The sequence below is a fragment of the Camelina sativa genome, chromosome 18, assembly GCF_030686135.1.
Source record: "Camelina sativa cultivar CO46 ecotype springtype chromosome 18, ASM3068613v1".
Taxonomy (NCBI): domain Eukaryota; kingdom Viridiplantae; phylum Streptophyta; class Magnoliopsida; order Brassicales; family Brassicaceae; genus Camelina; species Camelina sativa.
Window position 1 is genome coordinate 14,529,653 of NC_141897.1, and position 20,181 is coordinate 14,549,833.

A 20,181-nucleotide genomic window follows, 5' to 3' on the forward strand; every position below is an offset into this window, starting at 1 on the left:
TCTTCCATTTTCTGAAGAACCCGTTCTAACATTTCTTGAAGAACCCGTTCTGCCAACAATGATACACAAACCTATGACAAGGTTGGGAGCAAGAACCTTAAGGGAACAATTCAACAAGTCCATTGAAAGTCTTATTTCTCTCATTGAGCTAGAAGACTCCAAAGAGAAGACTCCAAAAGCATCATTTTTGCCGGTTTTACAAGGAATTAAAGAACCCGTACTTTTCATCATTTCTGAAACCATCAATGAAGGACTGGAGCGTGCATGAGAGCTATTTTCAAGGTAAGTGTTTGAATTCAAATAATAAACAATGGTTCTTTTCTTGTTTTGCAGGAATCGACCGTTGGGTCTTTATGAGTCTTTTATTTATTTAGGTCCTAAAATCGAGTCTGTTATTTTTGCAAGTTTAGTCATTTTATTTGTAATAATTTCGACCCTAGAAGGTCCCCGCTGCTAGATCGTTATATAAGGTCACTTCTCAGCACTGTAACCTTTTCAAGTTTTTATGAAATAAAATAAGAGTTTTCTTAGGTTTTCTTCTGAGATAGAAGCAACCATCCTTTTCTCCTTCTTCTTGTGTGTGAATAATCCTTGAAGACTGAGATTTGACTTATCATAGATCCTTTCATAGATCTGTGTGGCAAATCCACCCATCTATCCTTTCATCTTCCATTGCTACCGATTAAACAAAACAATGTTTTCAACCATTTGTCTATTCGCCATCTCTTCGCTGCGTTCCATCTATCACCCAACAAATAGGCAGAACAGTGTTATCAACCATTTGCCTATTTCCATTTATCCACGTGGGTTCCCTCATCTGGGTTCCTATATCATCTGGTATCATAGCTAAACGCTCAAAATCAGGTTTTATCTATCCCTTTTGTTTCATTTTGTTTCCCTTTGTTTGCTTCGGTTTGTGTCTGTTTCAGTTCGTTTTGTTTCAGTTCATTTTTCACTTTTTTAGATCTGTTATTTTCGTGTGTCTTTGCTCTATTTTGATTGTTTATCTTCTAAAAAGAAAATCCTAAAAAAATTTCGTTCAGATCTGTTTATTTGATTGCCCAAAACCTCCCAAATCCTAGATCTCAGTTTTTGGCAGTTTTCCATATTTGGACCTTTCGACTTCCTGTGCACTTGATCTCTTTTTCCTTATCTTACTAAAACGTTTTTGAACCATGAGAGAACAAGGAGGAGAGGTGAACATGTCTGAGAGGCTTACAGCTATTCAAGCCCAACTCCAAACGCTTGGTGATCGCATGACATGAATTGAACAGCCCCTACTTGCACCAAGAGCACCAGTTCGTAACTTGCCAAGAGGAAACCATGAGGTTGATAATGTAGATCAGTTTGACTCTGAGGAATGATGCGGACATCAGAACTAAATCAAACCGGGAGCATGGCGAACCAACCGGTCTACACACCAAACCGGTCCATGAAGAGCATCTTGGAGAATCTTTTCCCAAATGGAGTTATGATCAAGCACAAAGAGAAGGGTTAATTATTCATCATCAAATTAACTCTAAGAAGTCCAATGGTTCAAGAGGGATCAAGCATCATCATGTCAAATCACCTTATTGTTGGGATATGACTGTTGCACTCTTTTTCCCTTGTCTAGGGTTTTTCCCACTGGGTTTACCTAAAAAGGTTTTTAATGAGGCAACACCAAGTCATCAAGGAATCATTTACCATTCAAATGATTCAAAGATGACACAAGAAGTCATAGCTGAAGTACTTGTTGGACTACTCGCTGGACCTGCTGAACTACTTGCTGACAGACATGCTGAACTACTCGCTGATGGACTTGAACTACTCGCAGATGAATCAGACATCATTGCAAGCTATGAAGAGTTTCGGCCTTTTGACACCTGGACCAGCTTTAGAGGAAGCCCACACCCCTATTTGATTCACCATAAGTCCCCAGCCCATGGAGAACAACCCATGAGAAGACCCAAGTCCAAACCACCCTTTGAATCATGTTCGTTGATATACTTGGAGCCAGATAAGGAAACTTCCATTTGCCTTTACTTGGACATGCCTCAAATATACATATGGGACCCAAGAGAGCCTTTACATCCACTAGAGAATATTTGGAGGATATTCACACGCAATAATAGCCATTGGATCAGGCGGATTCAATTCTATTATTACTTGCCTTTTTCGGACCCGATTGTCATCAATGCACAACGACTAGTTCCTATTTTATTTTTGTGCATATTCGAGTTTCCACAAGTGCCTAACAAGCTTCCAAGACGTCACCACTTCCTCCCAGAGTTAATGAGATACAAGGCACATCTTCTTGCCTTATTTGGAATGATTCTACACTTAATGGTCTAACGATCATTTTTTTCATTAATTGTTGCGATTTATTTCTTGTTTTAGAACACTATTGTTGAGCCTATATATGCTCATTAGTTCGTTCATTGTAAATGACCCTTGATCATTTTAAAAGTAATAGAAACGTTTTCTTCTTTACAAAGTTTGAGTCTTTGTATTGCTTTGTTCTTTAGTTCTTTGTGAGTGATTCACTTAGTGCTTCAGAATCCTACGGATTAAGTTTGTTGAATGATTCAACATCCTTCATTCGTTCATTGATCGAGCGAGTCGATTATCCCACCGATTGAGCGAGTCAATCACCCATCTATCCATCGTACCACCCCTTGATTCACGAGAGAGTGCTTCAGAGCCAGCACGTGAATTCCACCTTCCGCAAGATAAGCTTGGAATCTCTTGATCCTTGTGTGATCTTAAGTTGGAGTGATTCCAATCTTATATCAAGGAAGAACATCCTGATCTTAATCAACACCAAAGGCCAAGGAGACACTACCAACAAGGTAAGGGACGAGATGAAGGACATAAGAGAAGGAGACTATGATCTTAAGCTCAATCCGCCGACATTTGCTGGAAAGGTTAATCCTGAAGCTTACATTGATTAGGAAAGACGTATGGATCATATATTTGGATACTACAACTTTTTTGAACAGAGAAAGGTATCCTTAGCTGCTGCTCAACTTACCGACAATGCCTTAGCTTGGTGGGATAGAGAAGGAGGCATAAACATATACCAATCACTACTTGGGATGATATGAGGTTTCAGCTAAGAAAGAGATATGTCCCAGCTTATTACCACCGAGAGCTACAAAAGAAGTTCCGCAAGCTCTCACAAGGAAGCAAATCTGTTGAGGAATACTTTGAAGAGTTTGAATCTCTTAAAAACAGATTGGAGGTAGAAGATTCTGAGGAGAACTTGATGGCGCAGTTTCTAGATGGTCTTCATGATCGGATTGCTAGAAAGGTGGAAAGAAAAACATATCATGATCTTGAAGAGTTGTTGCACCTAGCAGTCCAAGCTGAACAACACATCAAAAGGAAGACAGCCTCTACTAACCGCAGTAAGACTCCATGGACACCACCACCTCAAAAACCTTTAGACAAGGGAAAATCTCTTGATGTGGACCAGAGATTTAAAAGAGCTGAAATGAGGCATCAAAAGTAACCAAACCAGAGCAAGGTAAGCCTACTAACCAAAGAGCTCATGATATTACTTGTTTTAAATGTCATGGAAAAGGACACTATGCACGGGAGTGCCCAAACCAGCGAGTGATGATCCTTAAAGCCAATGGAAAGTATGAATCACAAGATGAGGAAGAAGAAAGTGATGAATCTGACAAAGATATTGTGGACTATCCAGAGATGGGAGAGCTTCTAGTCATAAGAAGGGCTCTTAGCACTCTTTTTGATCCTAAAACAATTCAAAGAGAAAATTTCTTCCACTCTCGCTGCTCCATAAACTCCAAGGTATGTAGCTTAATCATTGATGGTGGTTCATGTACTAATGTAGCCAGCAAGTATTTGGTTGATAAGCTAGGTCTCCAAAAGACAAAGCATCCCCATCCATATCGACTTAAGTGGCTCAATGATGAGGTTGAACTAAGGATCTCCGAGCAAGTCACCAGACCATTCACCATAGGCAAATATTCAGACCAAGTTGGGTGTAATGTGGTTCCTATGCAAGCTGGACACCTTCTTCTAGGACGGCCATGGCAATTTGATAAGGAGACTTTACACAATGGTCGAAGCAACTACTACCCTTTCTCGCACAACAACAAGAGGCATACTCTAGCTCCACTCACCCCTCAAGAAGTGCATGAAAGGCAACATACCATGTCAAAGGGAGCTAAGTCAAATAAAACTAATCTTTACATAACATCTTCTACTATCTTGAAATCTATTAATTCACAGGACAAAGTGCTACTAATGATCTTCACAGATGGGAATTATGTGAATCAGGAATTTAGGATTCCTAAACCATTCACTATTGATTAATCTGACATGCTCATAAGTTACGATAATGTATTCTCCCCAGCTTTGTAAATACTAAATAGTAAATACTCTTTGTTTATTCTCGTCTTAATCCTTTTTAGAAAGAAAAAAGTTGGAACCATTAGATTTCTACGTTGATGTAAAAGCAAACAACTACTAAAGTTGAAAAACTACGAAAGGGTCATGTTCCTACATTTCCCAACAGAAAAAGCAAAAGATTTACATAGTAGTTAGGTAACCCCTGATGGTATAACCCGAGACCTTCAATGAAGAGAAATCGCTTCTGAACGTCCTCTTTAGAGACACAACTCACAGTTAGATAAGGCTGTTCAGATTTGGATGTAGCGTGGACCAAAAAAGAAAACACCAAATCTCTCGATACTCGTTCATCGGTTTTAAGCTACTTGAACTTCTCCTTCTGTAAATAATGCATCATAGACTTAGTTAGCGTTTTGCAATATTTGATCCCACAATGTCAAATGCAGAGAAAAGGGAGACTATAGGCTGTCTTACCAAAGAGACGAGTAGCCATATTTGCTTGTTCATCCACATCAAAGTTCAACTTCTATAAAAGAAAAAATACCCACAATCGTAGAACTCACATTATAAAAAAATAAAAACTCTTTCTCTAAAGCACAAGACAAGAACTATGTGATATAATTAACTTACAGAAAGCAAAATGCACATAGAAACATACCCGTAGAACATGACTGATCTCAAAAGAAACACATATGCTTCTAAGTTGTTTTTCTTCCTTGTAGAGCTTCGACAATACCTCATGGTTTACCTTCCATTGACCTTTCATCTGTTGTTCTCAGAAACCATTAAGAAGGTGAGAGAGATAATGAAACTACCTGACCCGTTTTTTTTTAAGAAATAATATATAATAATAATAAATAAACTACAACTAGCGGTCCCATATCCACTAGCCACCCAACCACAATCACAACCAACAGCGGAAAAACAAATACCAATATCAAATAAATCCAATAAATAATAACCAATAACCACTTATAGCAATTCCAATAACCAACAATAGGGAATACATAGAACCAACAATCCTAACAATGTTTTAATAACCCAAGTCTAGTAACCTACCAATGCCAGACAACAACCAGTCGAGTCCCTAGAACATCTTCCTCTTCATCGCCTTGATTCCACGATCACACTTTGCCTTTACCTGCACCACAAACACAAATTGCAATGCATGAGTATTTTATAAACACTCAGTAAGGCAATCCTCCCATCTACTGGACTATACACAAGCAATAGAGATACTCTAACCATCAAACAACATTCAACAAACAAACCAGGCTCTGCATCGACCGACACAAGGCTTGCATCGACCGACACCAACTGGGGACTGCATCGACCGATGCTTGATATGCATCGACCGATGCAAGGTTCAGTTGCATCGACCGATGCTCCCATTGCATCGACCGACGCATGCTCGACATTACGCGGAAACCCTAATTGCATCGACCGACACCTCCACATGGCATCGACCGATGCTCCTAAGTCAATCCGCACCGTCCTCGCACTGCATCGACTAACGCACATGCCGAGCATCATTTTCTCCGAAGCTTCTCGACGGATCTTTGTTCCTACAAGCAACAAACTCGATCCCAAGCCACAAGAAAGCTTCCTAACGCCTCAAATAACATTCTAACAAGCCTAACAACACATAAACATACAGATCAGAGAAATCTCCAGCTTAGATAAGCCATGGTCATGTACTTACCTCTGCCACAGAAGAAATCCGACCCTAACAAAAGAAGAAAACGCTCCAATGAAAGCTCCTAGGAAGATCCCAGCTACAGATCTCTACAGAAACAGCTTCCAACTCCAAGAATCTCCCAAGAACGCTCAAGAACACGAAGAACTCTTCTCTCTCCCTTTAGTTTCTCCCAAAACGGCTGAGCTCGCCTAATGAGACAAAACACGAACTTAAGGGTTTTTTCCTTACCCAAAACGCAGCGTTTAACTTAAAACTCGACCGAGAAAACCAGGATTTCGGTTCACGGATATTACATCAGTCAAGGACTCTCGTGCAACCGTCTCCACGGCCCGCACACCTCCGACCGATGTACGAAAGGTCACCTCTAGGTGATAGACTCACGCTCCAGACATTATTTGCTCTCAACTTTTGGATTTTCCCTTACTCACAGGCCTAAGCCTTGAGTTTTTATTGGCTCCTTACAGACTGAAGCCTGCATGCCAAAGTATTGGCTCCTCATCGGGTTGCCACCCTACAGCGCGCCCCCGAATCGTCATCCGAAGTCGATATACCAACCATACTCCCAACCCACAAAGTCTTAGAATATGACGGTACTAGGAGAACCTAAGTCCCCCAAGAGTCGCAAGCAAACAATTCTGAACACGTCTGAGTCCTACCCCTATCTAGGTTTCCTCCTCGTGGCTCGCGTAAGACAACACGATGTCCTACCAACCACATACCCCCTCACTGGAATACCTCATGACCACCAACGATCATCTCACTACCCCACAGGCCGCCACAAAGGCCAAACAAATGTCCTAACCAGGACCGCCACCAAGGACAAACAAATGTCCTAAATAGGACCGCCACCAAGGCCAAACAAATGTCCTAAACAGGACCGCCACCAAGGCAATTCATCCCGAAGGACCGTCACGAAGACCACTCGTCCCGAAGGACCTCCTCAACAGACAACTCTGGCTAAACAGCCCGCCAGAAAGGCCACACATCTGGCTAAACAGCCCGCCACAAAAGCTACATAATGGCTAAACAGCCCGCCACAAAGGCCACACACGGATAAACAGCCCGCCACAAAGGCCACACATGGATAAACAGCCCGCCACAAAGGCCACACACGGATAAACAGCTCTCCAAGGCTCACAATCACCAAAAATGGACAACTTCTAACTCACATAAAACTTTCCGTTTTTAGACTTCCACTTTTGGAAACTTTCCTTTTTAGAAACTTCTATTTCAGGAAAACTTTCCCTCGAACACCGCCTCACGGAAACTTCGTACCCCGAACACTACCTCATCTTGTTACATAGTCGCACAACCAACCACCCCTAAGCGACCAAGTAAACAAGAGAGATGGGCTGGAATACTTTATTCCCGCTCCAGCCACATACTACAACTAAGACCACGCTAGACAAGTTCAAGTCGCGACCTGCTTCTCGAATCACTTCTTGAACCTTGCCTTCATCCTCGCCTCTGGCTCCAAAGTCTGCTCCTGAAAACCATCACAGTCCTATAGGACTCTCATCAAAGGAATCTTCTTCTTCCGAAGTTCCTTGATCCTACTCTCGAGCACCCTCACTGGTCTCGCTTCCAAAGTCATGTTTGGCTGAAGATCCTCAGGAATCTTAGCCAAAAACTGATCATTCTCACGGAGACACTTCCGCAACATAGACACATGGAAAAACTTATGAAATGCTCGCATAACCTCAGGTAGCTCCAGTCAATATGCCAGTGGTCCAACTCGCTCAATCACTCTGAACGGACCCATATACCTCGGACTCAACTTAGTCACAGTCAATGACCTGTTCGGACTCCGCAACATGGCCATCTTGAGGTACACTCTATCTCCAACCTGAAACTCAAGATCTCTCCTCCTCCTATCGGCATAACTCCTCTGTCGATCCTGAGCTTCCTTCATGTTCTGCTTTAGAACCTGAATCTTCTTGGAGGTCTCCTGAACAAAATCTGCCCCGTACATGCTCATCTCCCCCACCTGAGTCCAGCATAACGGTGTACGACACGACCTCCCATATAAAGCCACATAAGGGGCCATCCCGATACTCGCCTGGTACACACATCCTCAACAATCGAGCACACACATCCTCAACAAATCCTACAACGTCTAGATCGTCCTCTCTGACTGTGCATTTGTCTCGGGATGATAAGCTGTATTCATATGCAACTTAGTGCCCATCTCTGCCTGAACGCTCTCCAGAACACCGAAGTGAACTTAGAATCCCTATTGGACACAATGCTCGATGGCACCCCATGCAATTTGACTATCTCCTTCACATAATTCTTAGCCAACACCGCTGCTCGATCAGTCTTTTTAATGGCCAGAAAATGTGCCGACTAAGTCAACCGGTCCACAATGACCCATATAGCATCAAACGTTCTGGACCCTGGGAAACCTACCACGAAGTCCATAGTAATCATATCCCACTTCCACTCCGGAATGGGAAAACTCTTCAGCAATCCACCTGGTACCTGATGCTCAGCCTTCACTAGCTGACACACATCGCACCTCGCAACCCAACTAGCCACGTCCTTCTTCATCCCGACCCAGTGATAGTACCTCTTGAGATCACGGTACATCTTAGTCGCTCCTGGATTAATAGAGAACATGCCCGCATGAGCCTCCCTCAGGATCTCCTTCCTCAACTCCTCGTCCTTAGGCACACAAATCCGCCCATGCACCAAAATAGTACCATTAGCCGAAACCTGATACTCTGAATCAACATCCTTTGAGGCATTCACCAGCCCCAAATCCTTCTCCTGAGCCAACCGCACTATGCTCAACAGATCTGCTCTATCAGTTGCCATCAAACCCAACGGCTCCTGTGAAACAGCACACAGACTCAACGCACTGATCTCTCCTACCAAAGACTCCATATCTTGCTCCTGAGCCGAAGCTGACCGCTTCCGACTCAAAGCATCAGCAACCAAGTTAGCCTTACCAAGGTGATAGGCTATCTCCAAATCATAATCCGCCACCAGCTCCATCCACCGCCTCTGCCTCAAATTTAGCTCAGACTGAATGAATATATATATTTCAGGCTCTTATGATCTGTAAACACATGTACCTTTGCACCATAAAGATAAGATCTCCAAATCTTCAGGGCAAAAACTACATCACCCATCTCCAGGTCATTAGTAGGATAGTTGTTCTCATGCTTCCGCAACTGCCGCGAAGCATAGGCAATCACCTTCCCATGCTGCATCAACACACACCCCAAACCAACCCTTGATGCATCTATATAAACCACATAGGGTTATCCCTGCTTAGGCAAAGCCAAAACTGAAGCAGTAGTCAACATCTCCTTCAGGCTTGCAAAGCCCTCCTCGCACTCCTATGACCAACCAAAAAGAACATACTTCCCTATCAACTTAGTCATAGGATGTGCTCTGCTCGCAAACCCCGCACGAACCTCCTGTAGTAACCTGTCAACCCAAGAAAACTCCTAATCTCTGTGGCATTCTGCGGTCTAGGCCAATCCCTGATAGCTTGAATCTTCTCCGGATCTACAGAAACACCATCTACAGACACAATGTGACCCAGAAACCCATCTCACACTGCCAGAAACTACACTTGTTCAGCTTAGCAAACAACTTCTGCTCATGCAGCTTCTCCAAAACTGGTCTCAAATGCACTGCATGCTCCTCAGGACTCTTAGAATAAACCAGGATGTCGTCGATAAAAATGATGACAGACACGTCCTGAAACTCCTGAAACACGTTGTTCATCAATCTCATAAATGTTGCTGGTGCGTTAGTCAACCCGAACGACATCACCACAAACTCAAAATGGCCATACCTCGTCTTGAAAGCCGTCTTCCTCACATCTACCTCATCTATCGGGATCTGATGATAACCCGACACCAGATCTATCTTGAAGAACCAAGTAGCACCTCTCAACTTATCCAACAACTCATCAATCCTCAGAAGAGGGTACTTGTTCTTCAGAGTGACCCGGTTGAGACCCCTGTAATCAATACACAAGCGGAAACTCCCATCATTCTTCTTAACAAATAACATCGGCGCTCCCCACGGTGATACACTAGGACGGATGAATCCCTTGTTCAACAAATCCTCTAACTGCTTCTTCAGCTCTGCCATTTCTGCTGGACCCAATTTGTAAGGAGCCTTGGATAACGGTGTCGTCCCTGGTTCCAGTTCAATCGTATAAGGATCAGAGCGAGATGGTGGTAATCCCTGCAATGACTAGAACACATCCTCAAATTCCTCCACGGCCTGAATACCGCTAACCGTAGACTTTTCCACTGACTCTAGCATAGATATAACCAAATAAGCCTCACGGCCCTTCTCGATCATCTTCCCAGGCTGAATGGCCGAGATCACGAGACTCCCCGAAGTCGGTCTAATCCCCTGAAAAACCAACTTCCCTCCTAAGCGCTTAAACTCCACTCTACCCCGATGACAATACAGATGAACCATATGCTGATGCAACCAGTCCATCCTTAAGATAACATCATACAACTCCACTGGGTTGATAAACAAATCCGCAGGCCCAGACTCCCCCGCGATCTAAATATCAATACCCCACGCTCGACAAATGAATCTCAGAAACTTGTCTCCAGCAACTCTGAAAACTCCCGCACGCTCTCTGGGATCTCCCCCGATACCCGTACTCTCTTCACACTTCGGGGTAATGAAGCTATGAGTAGCTCCAGAATCAAACCTAACATGGGACTTAAACCCTCCCACCAACAAGGTCCATACACAAATTCATGTGTTGAGAACCTAACACTTTATCACAAGACAACATAAAATCTGAACTTACTAAGAATTTACAAAGACAAAGTACCAGAAATTATACCTGTATCTCCCCGACACTGGTTCCACCAGTCTCTGCAGTCGTGTAAACCTGTGGCGCCTGCTCAATCCGTGCCACCTGCTGGCCTCCTGGTTGCACCTGCTGCAACGCTGTCACTGCTATCCGCTGCAACTTGGGACACAAGGGCCTGATGTGCCCTAACTCCCTGCAATGATAGCATACACGACCTGTTGCCGTCCGAGCACTCCTCTTGGGACAGCTAGCAACTTGTGATCCTTGCTCTCACAACCGAAGCAACTCGCACCACTAGGCCTCTACATAACCTCCAATCTACTCTTGGTTCCCTGCGCAGGCTTGCCGCCCCTGCTATAACCTCCCTGATGATGAGCCTTACTAGGCTGAACTGCTGGGCTAGCCGCCACTAATTGTGCCCGGATATCCTCCTTGATCCCTGCTGCAGTCTCAACCAGCTCTTCACGCGTAGCATAACTCCTCCCTCTACAGTGAACCCTCAACTCGTCACGTAGGGCCCTCAAAAACTCCTGATTTGAGCCTCCTCAGTCTCCATATCCCGACCCCCATACCTCAGAGTCGACTGAACTCCAAGTCAAGCTCCCGCACTGCCGAGTCCCCTGAGCTAGCAGAAGGAACTGCACCTCCAACCTATCTAGTGCCTCTCTAGGAAAATACTTTTGGTTGAACTCCAAGACGAAGTCAGCCCAAGATATCTCCCTCTGCACTCTCCTAGCAGCCATTACACTCCACCACAACTGAGCATCAGCAGTCAAATGGTGGACCCCAATGTCCACCCAAAACTCCTCAAGACATCTCAGAGTATGGAAGTTACGTTCCACACTCGTCCTCCACGCATCCACAATAGTAGGATCAATACCTCCCGAAAACCGCTCGGTACCAATACGGCCCATCTCTCTCAGCATGCTGACATAACGAGTATGAACCCATACATCCGCAGCCACTGGCTGCTGCTCCTTCGCCACCACTGGTGGCACTACCTGAACCTGAGCTGTTGCCATTGGCGGCAACCGCGCTATCAACTGTGCCAGCAAACCCGCAAGGTCGACACTCGGGACTCCACCCACTGGGACTCCCACACCTGGAAACCTAACATCACCGGCTACTGGAGCATCAACACCGCCCCCTCCGGCCACACTCATGGAATCCCCCTGGATACCATCCGACTCGCCAACACCCTCGGCTGTCACACTCTGGTCTGCAGTCTCACTGACCATTGGGACTCTGCCCCTACCACGACCACGTCCGCGTCCATGACCATGTCTGCGTCCACGACCACGACCATCAACAGCACCCTCTCTAGCCATCTACACTACCATGAACAAAAGGCTAAGCACCGTGGTATCACATTGTACGCTCGAAGAGGATTTTCTAGGACTTCATTCCACACACAATTGACTAACTCACATAATCAATCAAAGCATGCAATCCCAACATCAACACCAGAAACCTAGTGAACCCAAACCTAGAACCGTAAGGGCTCTGATACCAAACTGAAACGACCTGACCAGTTTTTTTTTTAAATAAATAATAAATAAACTACAACTAGCTGTCCCATATCCACTAGCCACCCAACCACAATCACATCCAACAGTGGAAAAACAAATACCAATATCCAATAAATCCAATAAATAATAACCAATAACCACTTATAGCAATTCCAATAACCAACAACAGGGAAAACATAGAACTATCAAACCTAACAATGTTCTAATGACCAAATCTAGCAACCTAGCAATGCCAGACAACAACCCATCGAGCCCCCAGAACATCCTCCTTTTCATCGCCTTGATTCCACGATCACACTTTGCCTTTAACTGCACCACAAACACAAATTGCAATGCATGAGTATTTTATAAACACTCAGTAAGGCAATCCTCCCATCTACTGAGCTATACACACAAGCAATAGAGATACTCTAACCATCAAACAACAATCAACAAACAAACTACGCTCTGCATCGACCGACACAAGGTGAAACAACCCTTCCCGTTTTTTTTTTTAATAAAAATACTAATTCACTAGTGGTCCCATACCCACTAACAACCTAGAAACAATCAACAACAGCGGATAACCAAAAAAATTCCATTAAACCAATAAGAATTCCAACAATAACAATCCAATAACCAACAATGCAATAATCCAAAATCAACAATGAAATAACCAAGTTCCAACATTCTACAATGTTCTATGAACTCAACACTAGCAACCTAACAATAGCTAGATCACAATCATTCAAGCCTCTAGAACATCCTCCTCCTCATCGCCTTGATTCCACGATCACACTTTGTCTTTACCTGCACCACAAACACATATTGAGATGCATGAGTATTATTTAAAACACTCAGTGAGCCCATCCTCCCATCTACTGGGCTATACACACAAGCAACTGAGATTCCATTGTTAAGCTAAACAAATAACACAATCAACACATCAAATATGGTGTCGACCGACACCACACTGGTGTCGATCGACACTACTTCTGCAGACGCGAACTGCACGAACTCGAGCGTCGATTCACCGTTTCAAATCATCTCGAAACCGTCCCAAACTCACCCAAATGCCTTAGGAACCTATGGGAAACACAAAAACAACAAACCCAAGCAAGCAAACACCACAAATAGACAAAGAACAGCCAAACAAAAGAGATCTCAGGCTTAGATCAGCCATGGTCAAGCACTCACCTCTTTTGCAGGAAGATTTTATTGAGAAACGGTTGAAACAACACCTTAGGAAGCTTCTCCTTCGTTCCCAACAACAGCTCTCCCTTCTACAGATACAGTTCTCGCCAAAAACCACCAAAAACAAGCCAAAATCTCAAAAACCACAAGTTCTCTCCTTTCTCTCTTTTTCCTCTGCAAACGGCGACGACAACACCTTCTAAAACCCTTAACTTGTCGCTTCCCCTCTTATATACTCGGTTTAGATAACTAAACCAAACCAACCAAACCAAAAATTGTGAATTAAAACCAAACCCGATAAACCCAGAAATAGTGGTGTCGATCGACACACACCTGGTGTCGGTCGACACTCACTCTAAAAATCCAAAAACTGGTTCGCAGATGTTACACAAGGCTTGCATCGACTGACACCAACTAGGGACTGCATCGACCGATGCTTGATATGCATCGACCGATGCAATGTTCACTTGCATTGACCGATGTTCCCATTGCATCAAACGACGCATGCTCGACATTACGCGGAAGCCCTAATTGCATCGACCGACACCTCCACATGGCATCGACCGATGCTCCTAGGTCAATCCGCACCGTCCTCGCACTGCATCGACCGACGCACAATGTGCATCGACCGACGCACATGCCGAGCATCGTTTTTCCCGAAGCTTCTCGCCGGATTTTCGTTCCTACAAGCCACAAACTCGATCCCAAGCCACAAGAAAGCTTCCAAACGCCTCAAATAACATTCTAACAAGCCTAACAAACACATAAAGATACAGATCATAGAAATCTCCAGCTTAGATAAGCCATGGTCATGCACTTACCTTTGCCACAGAAGAAATCCGACCCTAACACAAGAAGAAAACGCTCCTAGGAAGCTCCTAGGACGATCCCAGCTACAGATCTCTACAGAAACAGCTTCCAACTCCATGAATCTCCCAAGAACGCTCAAGAACACCAAGAACTCTTCTCTCTCTCTTTAGTTTCTCTCAAAAGCGGCTGAACTCGCCTAATGAGACAAAACACGAACTTAAGGGTTTTTTCCTTTACCCAAAACGCAGCGTTTAACTAAAAACTCGACCGAGGAAACCGAACATGCATCGGTCGATGCACTATTTCGGTTCGCGGATGTTACATATAAGCATCTATGATTAATTTAAACCACCTAAAATTCACTGGACAAACCTGCATACAGACTAGCTTGGAGTCACTTTTCACTTTAATTTTCGTGTAACCTTTCTCAATAGCATGCTTCAATCCTAGGATTAATCCATGATATTCTGCTGCATTGTTTGTGGCAATTCCTAAACCTTGACGTATTTTACAAATCTGTTCTCGAGAAAATTGATATTAAGATACAGAACTGCATTCTCTAATTAAACAACCGTGGTTTTAAAAGAATTGATACCAAGCTTCCGTCTTCAGTTTTCAGTACTGCTGCAGCGCCTGAGAGACCAGGGTTTCCTTTTGATGCACCGTCAAACTCAATAATGCAAGTTTCCTACCACATTAGGAGAAACAGAATTATATCAACTTGAGAAAAAGATTCTGCATCCAGTCCATTGAAACTATGAAGTATAAGTGATATCAAAACACGCACATCTGAGGTATCACGAGATGACTTCAGCTTCGCAAGCTTTTCCAAGGGATCAAGTGACATGGAAGCTGAAGGAAGTTGATCCTGTGAAAAATGAATACACATGCAGTGAGCTTAATTCTTTCTCTCATAATCATCCAACTTCAAACTACAATCTATGACAGTTAATATAACCACTCGGTTCAAAATCCAACATCACGAATCAAGGCAAATGCAGATCACAATATAATATTCACCTGGAAAAGACCAGGAGCAAGAGCTCCAAACATATCCTCTTTCAAGTCTGAAGCTCTAAAACAATAGAGTGGTTTCTTCATTCCAACAGAAGAAAGATACTCATCTGTGTCTTTGAGCAACGAGTATCCCTTATAAACGCTAACCGGAAGATCATGTACCTGCCACAGCAACTTCTCTTATAATCCCACCTAAAGAAAAAGTATTTATATACATACACAAGAGATTGAAAAGGTAAGATGAATTCACCGAAGATCCAACTTGAGATTGACAATCACTTAAATCCTTATAGATTGCAACAATGTCACCCTTACGAACAACGAAAAAGGCGTCTTTCTCTTTATCCGAAACAGCGCTGCTTGACGTTTTTGATTTAGCAGTCGTTGATCTTGATGAGTAGCAATGAACACTAGATAGTCCAAGTGCATTCACACATGAAGAAGGCTTTAAAATGGATTTTGTAGGCATATTATAGAAGAAGCATTGATTCCAAGGAAAGTGAGAACTGATGACATAGCTGGACTTCTTAAACAGTCCCAAGTACTTCATACCCTTACAATGTAGTTAATTACAGCCACTGAGAGATTTATGGAAGAAAAACAAAAAAGCACACAACTTTAGTTAACTACAGAGACACAAGACCAAACTTTAGGATTATATATATCGCTATTGAAGAACACTGAAGCTAATAGCCTATTCAAAAATCACATTTTTCGCACAAAGACCACTAATAAGATACAAGTGGGACGATCGAAAGAGAAGAAAACAAAAGAAGAGACAACATACCTGAGAGGGTTTCGAGGAGGAAGAACCTCACCGGAGGCCTTTTTCTAGTCGGCGTTTGTGATTGGAGTTGTTTGAGCGGTGTTTCCGGTGACAACGAGACGCTGTAGTGTACCGGAACTGGAACTAGAAGTCAATTTTTTTGGTCTTTTCGTTTAGTATAAAGCAAGATTCGAAACGACGTCGTTATGAATCCCTATTTCGAAATCACCGTCGTTTAGCGTAAAACGTACTTTACACAAAAAGTTTTAAATTGGGTGGTTTAATCTTATGCATCTTTGTTTTGCCCAAAAATATAAAAAAAAATCTGTATGCATCTTTCATCTTTGTATGGAACATGAATCATGAATGTTACAGAGATTGTTCATTGTTAATATAGATCTTGCATTGGTCTCTATTAATAATTCCTAGGGGATAAATTGATCATAGGGTTTATACAAAGTCTCGCAATAAGCTAAATCTTTTTTTTTTAACAACAACCAAAAGATTGACTTACACAATCCAGTTAACATAGGTACCACATGCGATTGAGTACATACTTGTTGTGCTAATCGATCTACAAGTACATTTGCATTTCTTGAGATCAAGGTCAACGAGAAACTTGAGAATTCTTCCATATCTACCTTGATGTCGTCGAAATAGGTAGAGAAAGCCGGCCAGTCACACGGTGAAGACACCATTTTCACCAAATCTAAGCAGTCTGTGAGAAATGCTACATTCTTGAAATCATGTTTGATCATACGTCGCAAAGCCCACACAAAGGCTTCAACCTCAGCGTGAAGTGGTGAGAGACTGCGCCAAAAATTTGAGGCACCCATGAGCAGAGAAGAGTCTTGGGACGACATATACACCCAGGCTACACCTGGAAACTTGTATGTGTCTCGTCAACAAAACAACAGATTCCAGTATAAACAGTAGGAAGAGAAACACCTTCCCGCACCAACCGAAGCTTGGAACGCGGTGTAGCTGTAATACCCTCCTCCTCAACCTGAGCCGCAAACCAGGCTGTTGCCTCCCTGGCCGCCAACCGTGCTATCTCGGCCGGCCTTTCCACCTAATTTTCGAAAATAATTGCATTCCTAGATTTCCAAATATACCACAATAAGCTAGATCTGTTTTATTTGGTATTTGATTTTCTCATTTGAATTGTTTTGTCGATTTAACTTTACACACAAAAAAAATCTTCGATTTAGATTTTTTTTTTTCATACTTCTTTTGTTGATAGTCTCTATGTTTGCACACTACTGTATAACCTCTATAAATGAATAAAGTTGGCACCATAAAAATTTATTAATTTAAAGAGGTTTTAATTTATCAATAAATTAATAATTATTATTTTGTAGAGAGACTTTCCTAATTTGGTAATTTTTTTCAAAAGAAAAGTTTTAAAATAAGGTTGAATTAATATAACTAATCTTTTTCTAGAATGAAAATAATAATTATCATATTTTGAAGCGAATACTCAAAAAAATTTATATAGTAAAAATAGTTGAAATGAACTCTAACAAAAATTAGTGTTTATATATATATACATATATTTTGATAATTTTATATAATTATTAATTTATATTATTGATGGTACAATATTTTTATATAGGATTTTCAAAAAAAAATATTATCTTATTATTTTATCGAATTATGTCCAAAAATATATTCGCTCAACTTGAAACGAGAAAGATATATTAATTTATAGCGATTATTATTTTAAAGAGTATTAATTTATAAAAGTTCTACTGTATACTGTATAGACAAGGACAAAAAGTTAAAAAGCTAAACAAAACGACATGACTACAAGAGCGTCGTACTAGTAGATTTTTTTTTTCTTTTCTTTTTGTGTTAAAGGGTAACACGGGTATTCAACTTGTATTTTAAGAGATTCTAGAGTATGCTTAAAATCACTTGTTATTCAATTGATGATTTTAAAAAATCTTTTAAAATCCTATGTTATTCAACTTGAACTTTATGTAAAATCACTTAAAATAATTCACAATCTCTTGTTATTCAAACAATCATTTATAAAACCTACTTGAAATCTATTGTTATTCAATACATCACAGCTTTTTTTTTAAATGGTATTTTGAATGATTCTAGGAGACTTGTTTTGTTTTTTTAGTTGAAAAATATTTATAATAAAATCATACCTGTTTAGGTAGAATTTTGAAAGATTTCAAAAAAAAATGTCTAATACGAAAAATAAACACAACTATTTTTTTTTTTTGGCTGAGGCTAAGGGAGCTTATGCAGGAATTTGGGTTGATAAAGATGGGTTTATTGCAGAAGGTCCGAACATGAATGTTGCATTTGTTGTTAATGGTGGTAAGGAGCTTGTAATCTCGCGGTTTGATAACGTTTTGAGCGGATGCACAACAAAGAGAACGCTTACACTTGCTGAAGAGCTAGTAAAGAAGGGGATGCTTAAAAGTGTGAAAATAATGGATGTGACAGTCGAAGATGGGAAGAAAGCAGATGAGATGATGCTTATTGGGAGTTGAGTTCTCATCAAACCTGTGATTCAATGGGATGAAGAATTTATTGGGGATGGTAAGATCATCATCATATAAACATTTGAAAGCTTCACTCTTGAGTAACTTAATCTACTCTGAAATTGCTTACATGATGGGTTCCTTTTTTGTCTAACTCAGGAAAAGAAGGTCCTAGAGCAAAGGCGCTTTTGGATCTGTTGCTCGAAGATATGAGCTCTGGTCCATCTTCCGTTCTGGTGGTGGCGATTGTGACCGTTGTTGCTGCGACTGTAATTATTGTTGCTGTTGCGGTGGAAGCTGCGATTGCCGAGGTGGTTTAATAGCAAAAGGTGAACCTGAGAAATCAAAAATGATTTGTGACTGTTGTTGCTGTGGAGGCTGCCTTTTCCGTTTAATGATCCGATTTTGTTTATGATACTTCGAATTATATACACGTTGTTACGTTCTTAAGAAGATGCAGACATCGTTACATCTTTAAGAAACACGTTGTTACGTTCTTAAGAAGATGCATACGTCGTTACATCTTTAAGAAAACAAAGATATATTTGAGTTGTAAAATATTTTAAAATCACCTAAAGTTAACAATAGAATCTCGTAGAATCACATTTCAGTTTTCTAAAAATATATATATAAAAGTTTTAAAACACAATCAAATCTTTTAAAAACTCACCTAAATATTCCAAAATTCTAAAATATTAAAATCCTATCAATTCTTTTAAAATACAATTCTTAAAAGTATACAAAGAAGGAATATAGAAACATTACAAGCAAAATTAAGTAGTAATCCTATTCATGGATTATTAGGAAAATATTAAGACGTAATTAAACAGGCTTAAGATGTTTATTAATTTGTTAAAATATTCAATTTCGATTCTCTTACTCACTTGTTTAACATCATTTCGGTTCTCTTCTTTTCACTCTTAGACGTGAACTAACTGAATTTACAAACCAAGGACATTGTATGATATACGAACTAAAGGGTTTTAGTTACTATCTCATATATAGTAAAATAATTAATTATTATAAGTTTATAACTAACATCCAGTCCTGCTATAACGTCGTGGTAATCCTTTACATAGAAAACGTTCTCGAATCAGCAGAACAATGAAAGATATCTCTCTGACAAATGAGATATCATTAAAGAGTTGTGGATTAGCCTTGACGACAGTTGACAGCTCATCTCTACATGTAGCCGCCATGTCCACCGTACAACTGACTTTATCTTAGATCACGATCCTTCCAAGGATTCGGCACCTTTGGGTTGGTTGATAGAGACACATTGATTCTAAAAACGATGAAGCCTCAAGAATAAGAATGGTGGAATGAATGGTTGCACAAGAGTTGCGGAAAGACTCTTGATATACCGGTTTGATCTTTAAGCCTCACACCAAAAAGATCGGATCTCTCAGTCTCGCACCAAGGAGATCGGGGTTTTGACTATTGGAATCACACCAAGTAGTCGGTTTTGATTGTTGGAATCACACCAAACAATCGGTTTAGTTCACAAAGAACAGAAGAGAATCACT

The 20,181-nt window shown here is 41.4% G+C and overlaps 1 protein-coding gene across 1 annotated transcript; it reads right to left on the reverse strand.

Annotated features, from left to right (window-relative positions):
- Positions 1–14,305: 14,305 nt before the first annotated feature.
- On the reverse strand, positions 14,306–16,307 carry LOC104761102 (uncharacterized). The gene is made up of 7 exons (XM_087497834.1): positions 16,176–16,307; positions 15,639–15,966; positions 15,392–15,550; positions 15,159–15,239; positions 14,967–15,059; positions 14,744–14,887; positions 14,306–14,314 (listed from the first exon to the last, which is right to left on the reverse strand). Exons 2-7 carry the CDS (start codon positions 15,936–15,938, stop codon positions 14,306–14,308), a joined length of 786 nt encoding a protein of 261 aa, XP_087353960.1. The 5' UTR covers positions 15,939–15,966; positions 16,176–16,307.
- Positions 16,308–20,181: the final 3,874 nt, after the last annotated feature.

Coding starts and splice junctions, on each gene's coding strand:
- LOC104761102 (XM_087497834.1), bottom strand. CDS start 15,938: ATGAAGTACTTGGGACTGTTTAAGAAGTCCAGCTATGTCATCAGTTCT. Junction 15,240..15,391: donor TTGCTCCTGGTCTTTTCCAG/GTGAATATTATA, acceptor CATTTTTCACAG/GATCAACTTCCTTCAGCTTC. Junction 15,060..15,158: donor CATCTCGTGATACCTCAGAT/GTGCGTGTTTTG, acceptor CTAATGTGGTAG/GAAACTTGCATTATTGAGTT.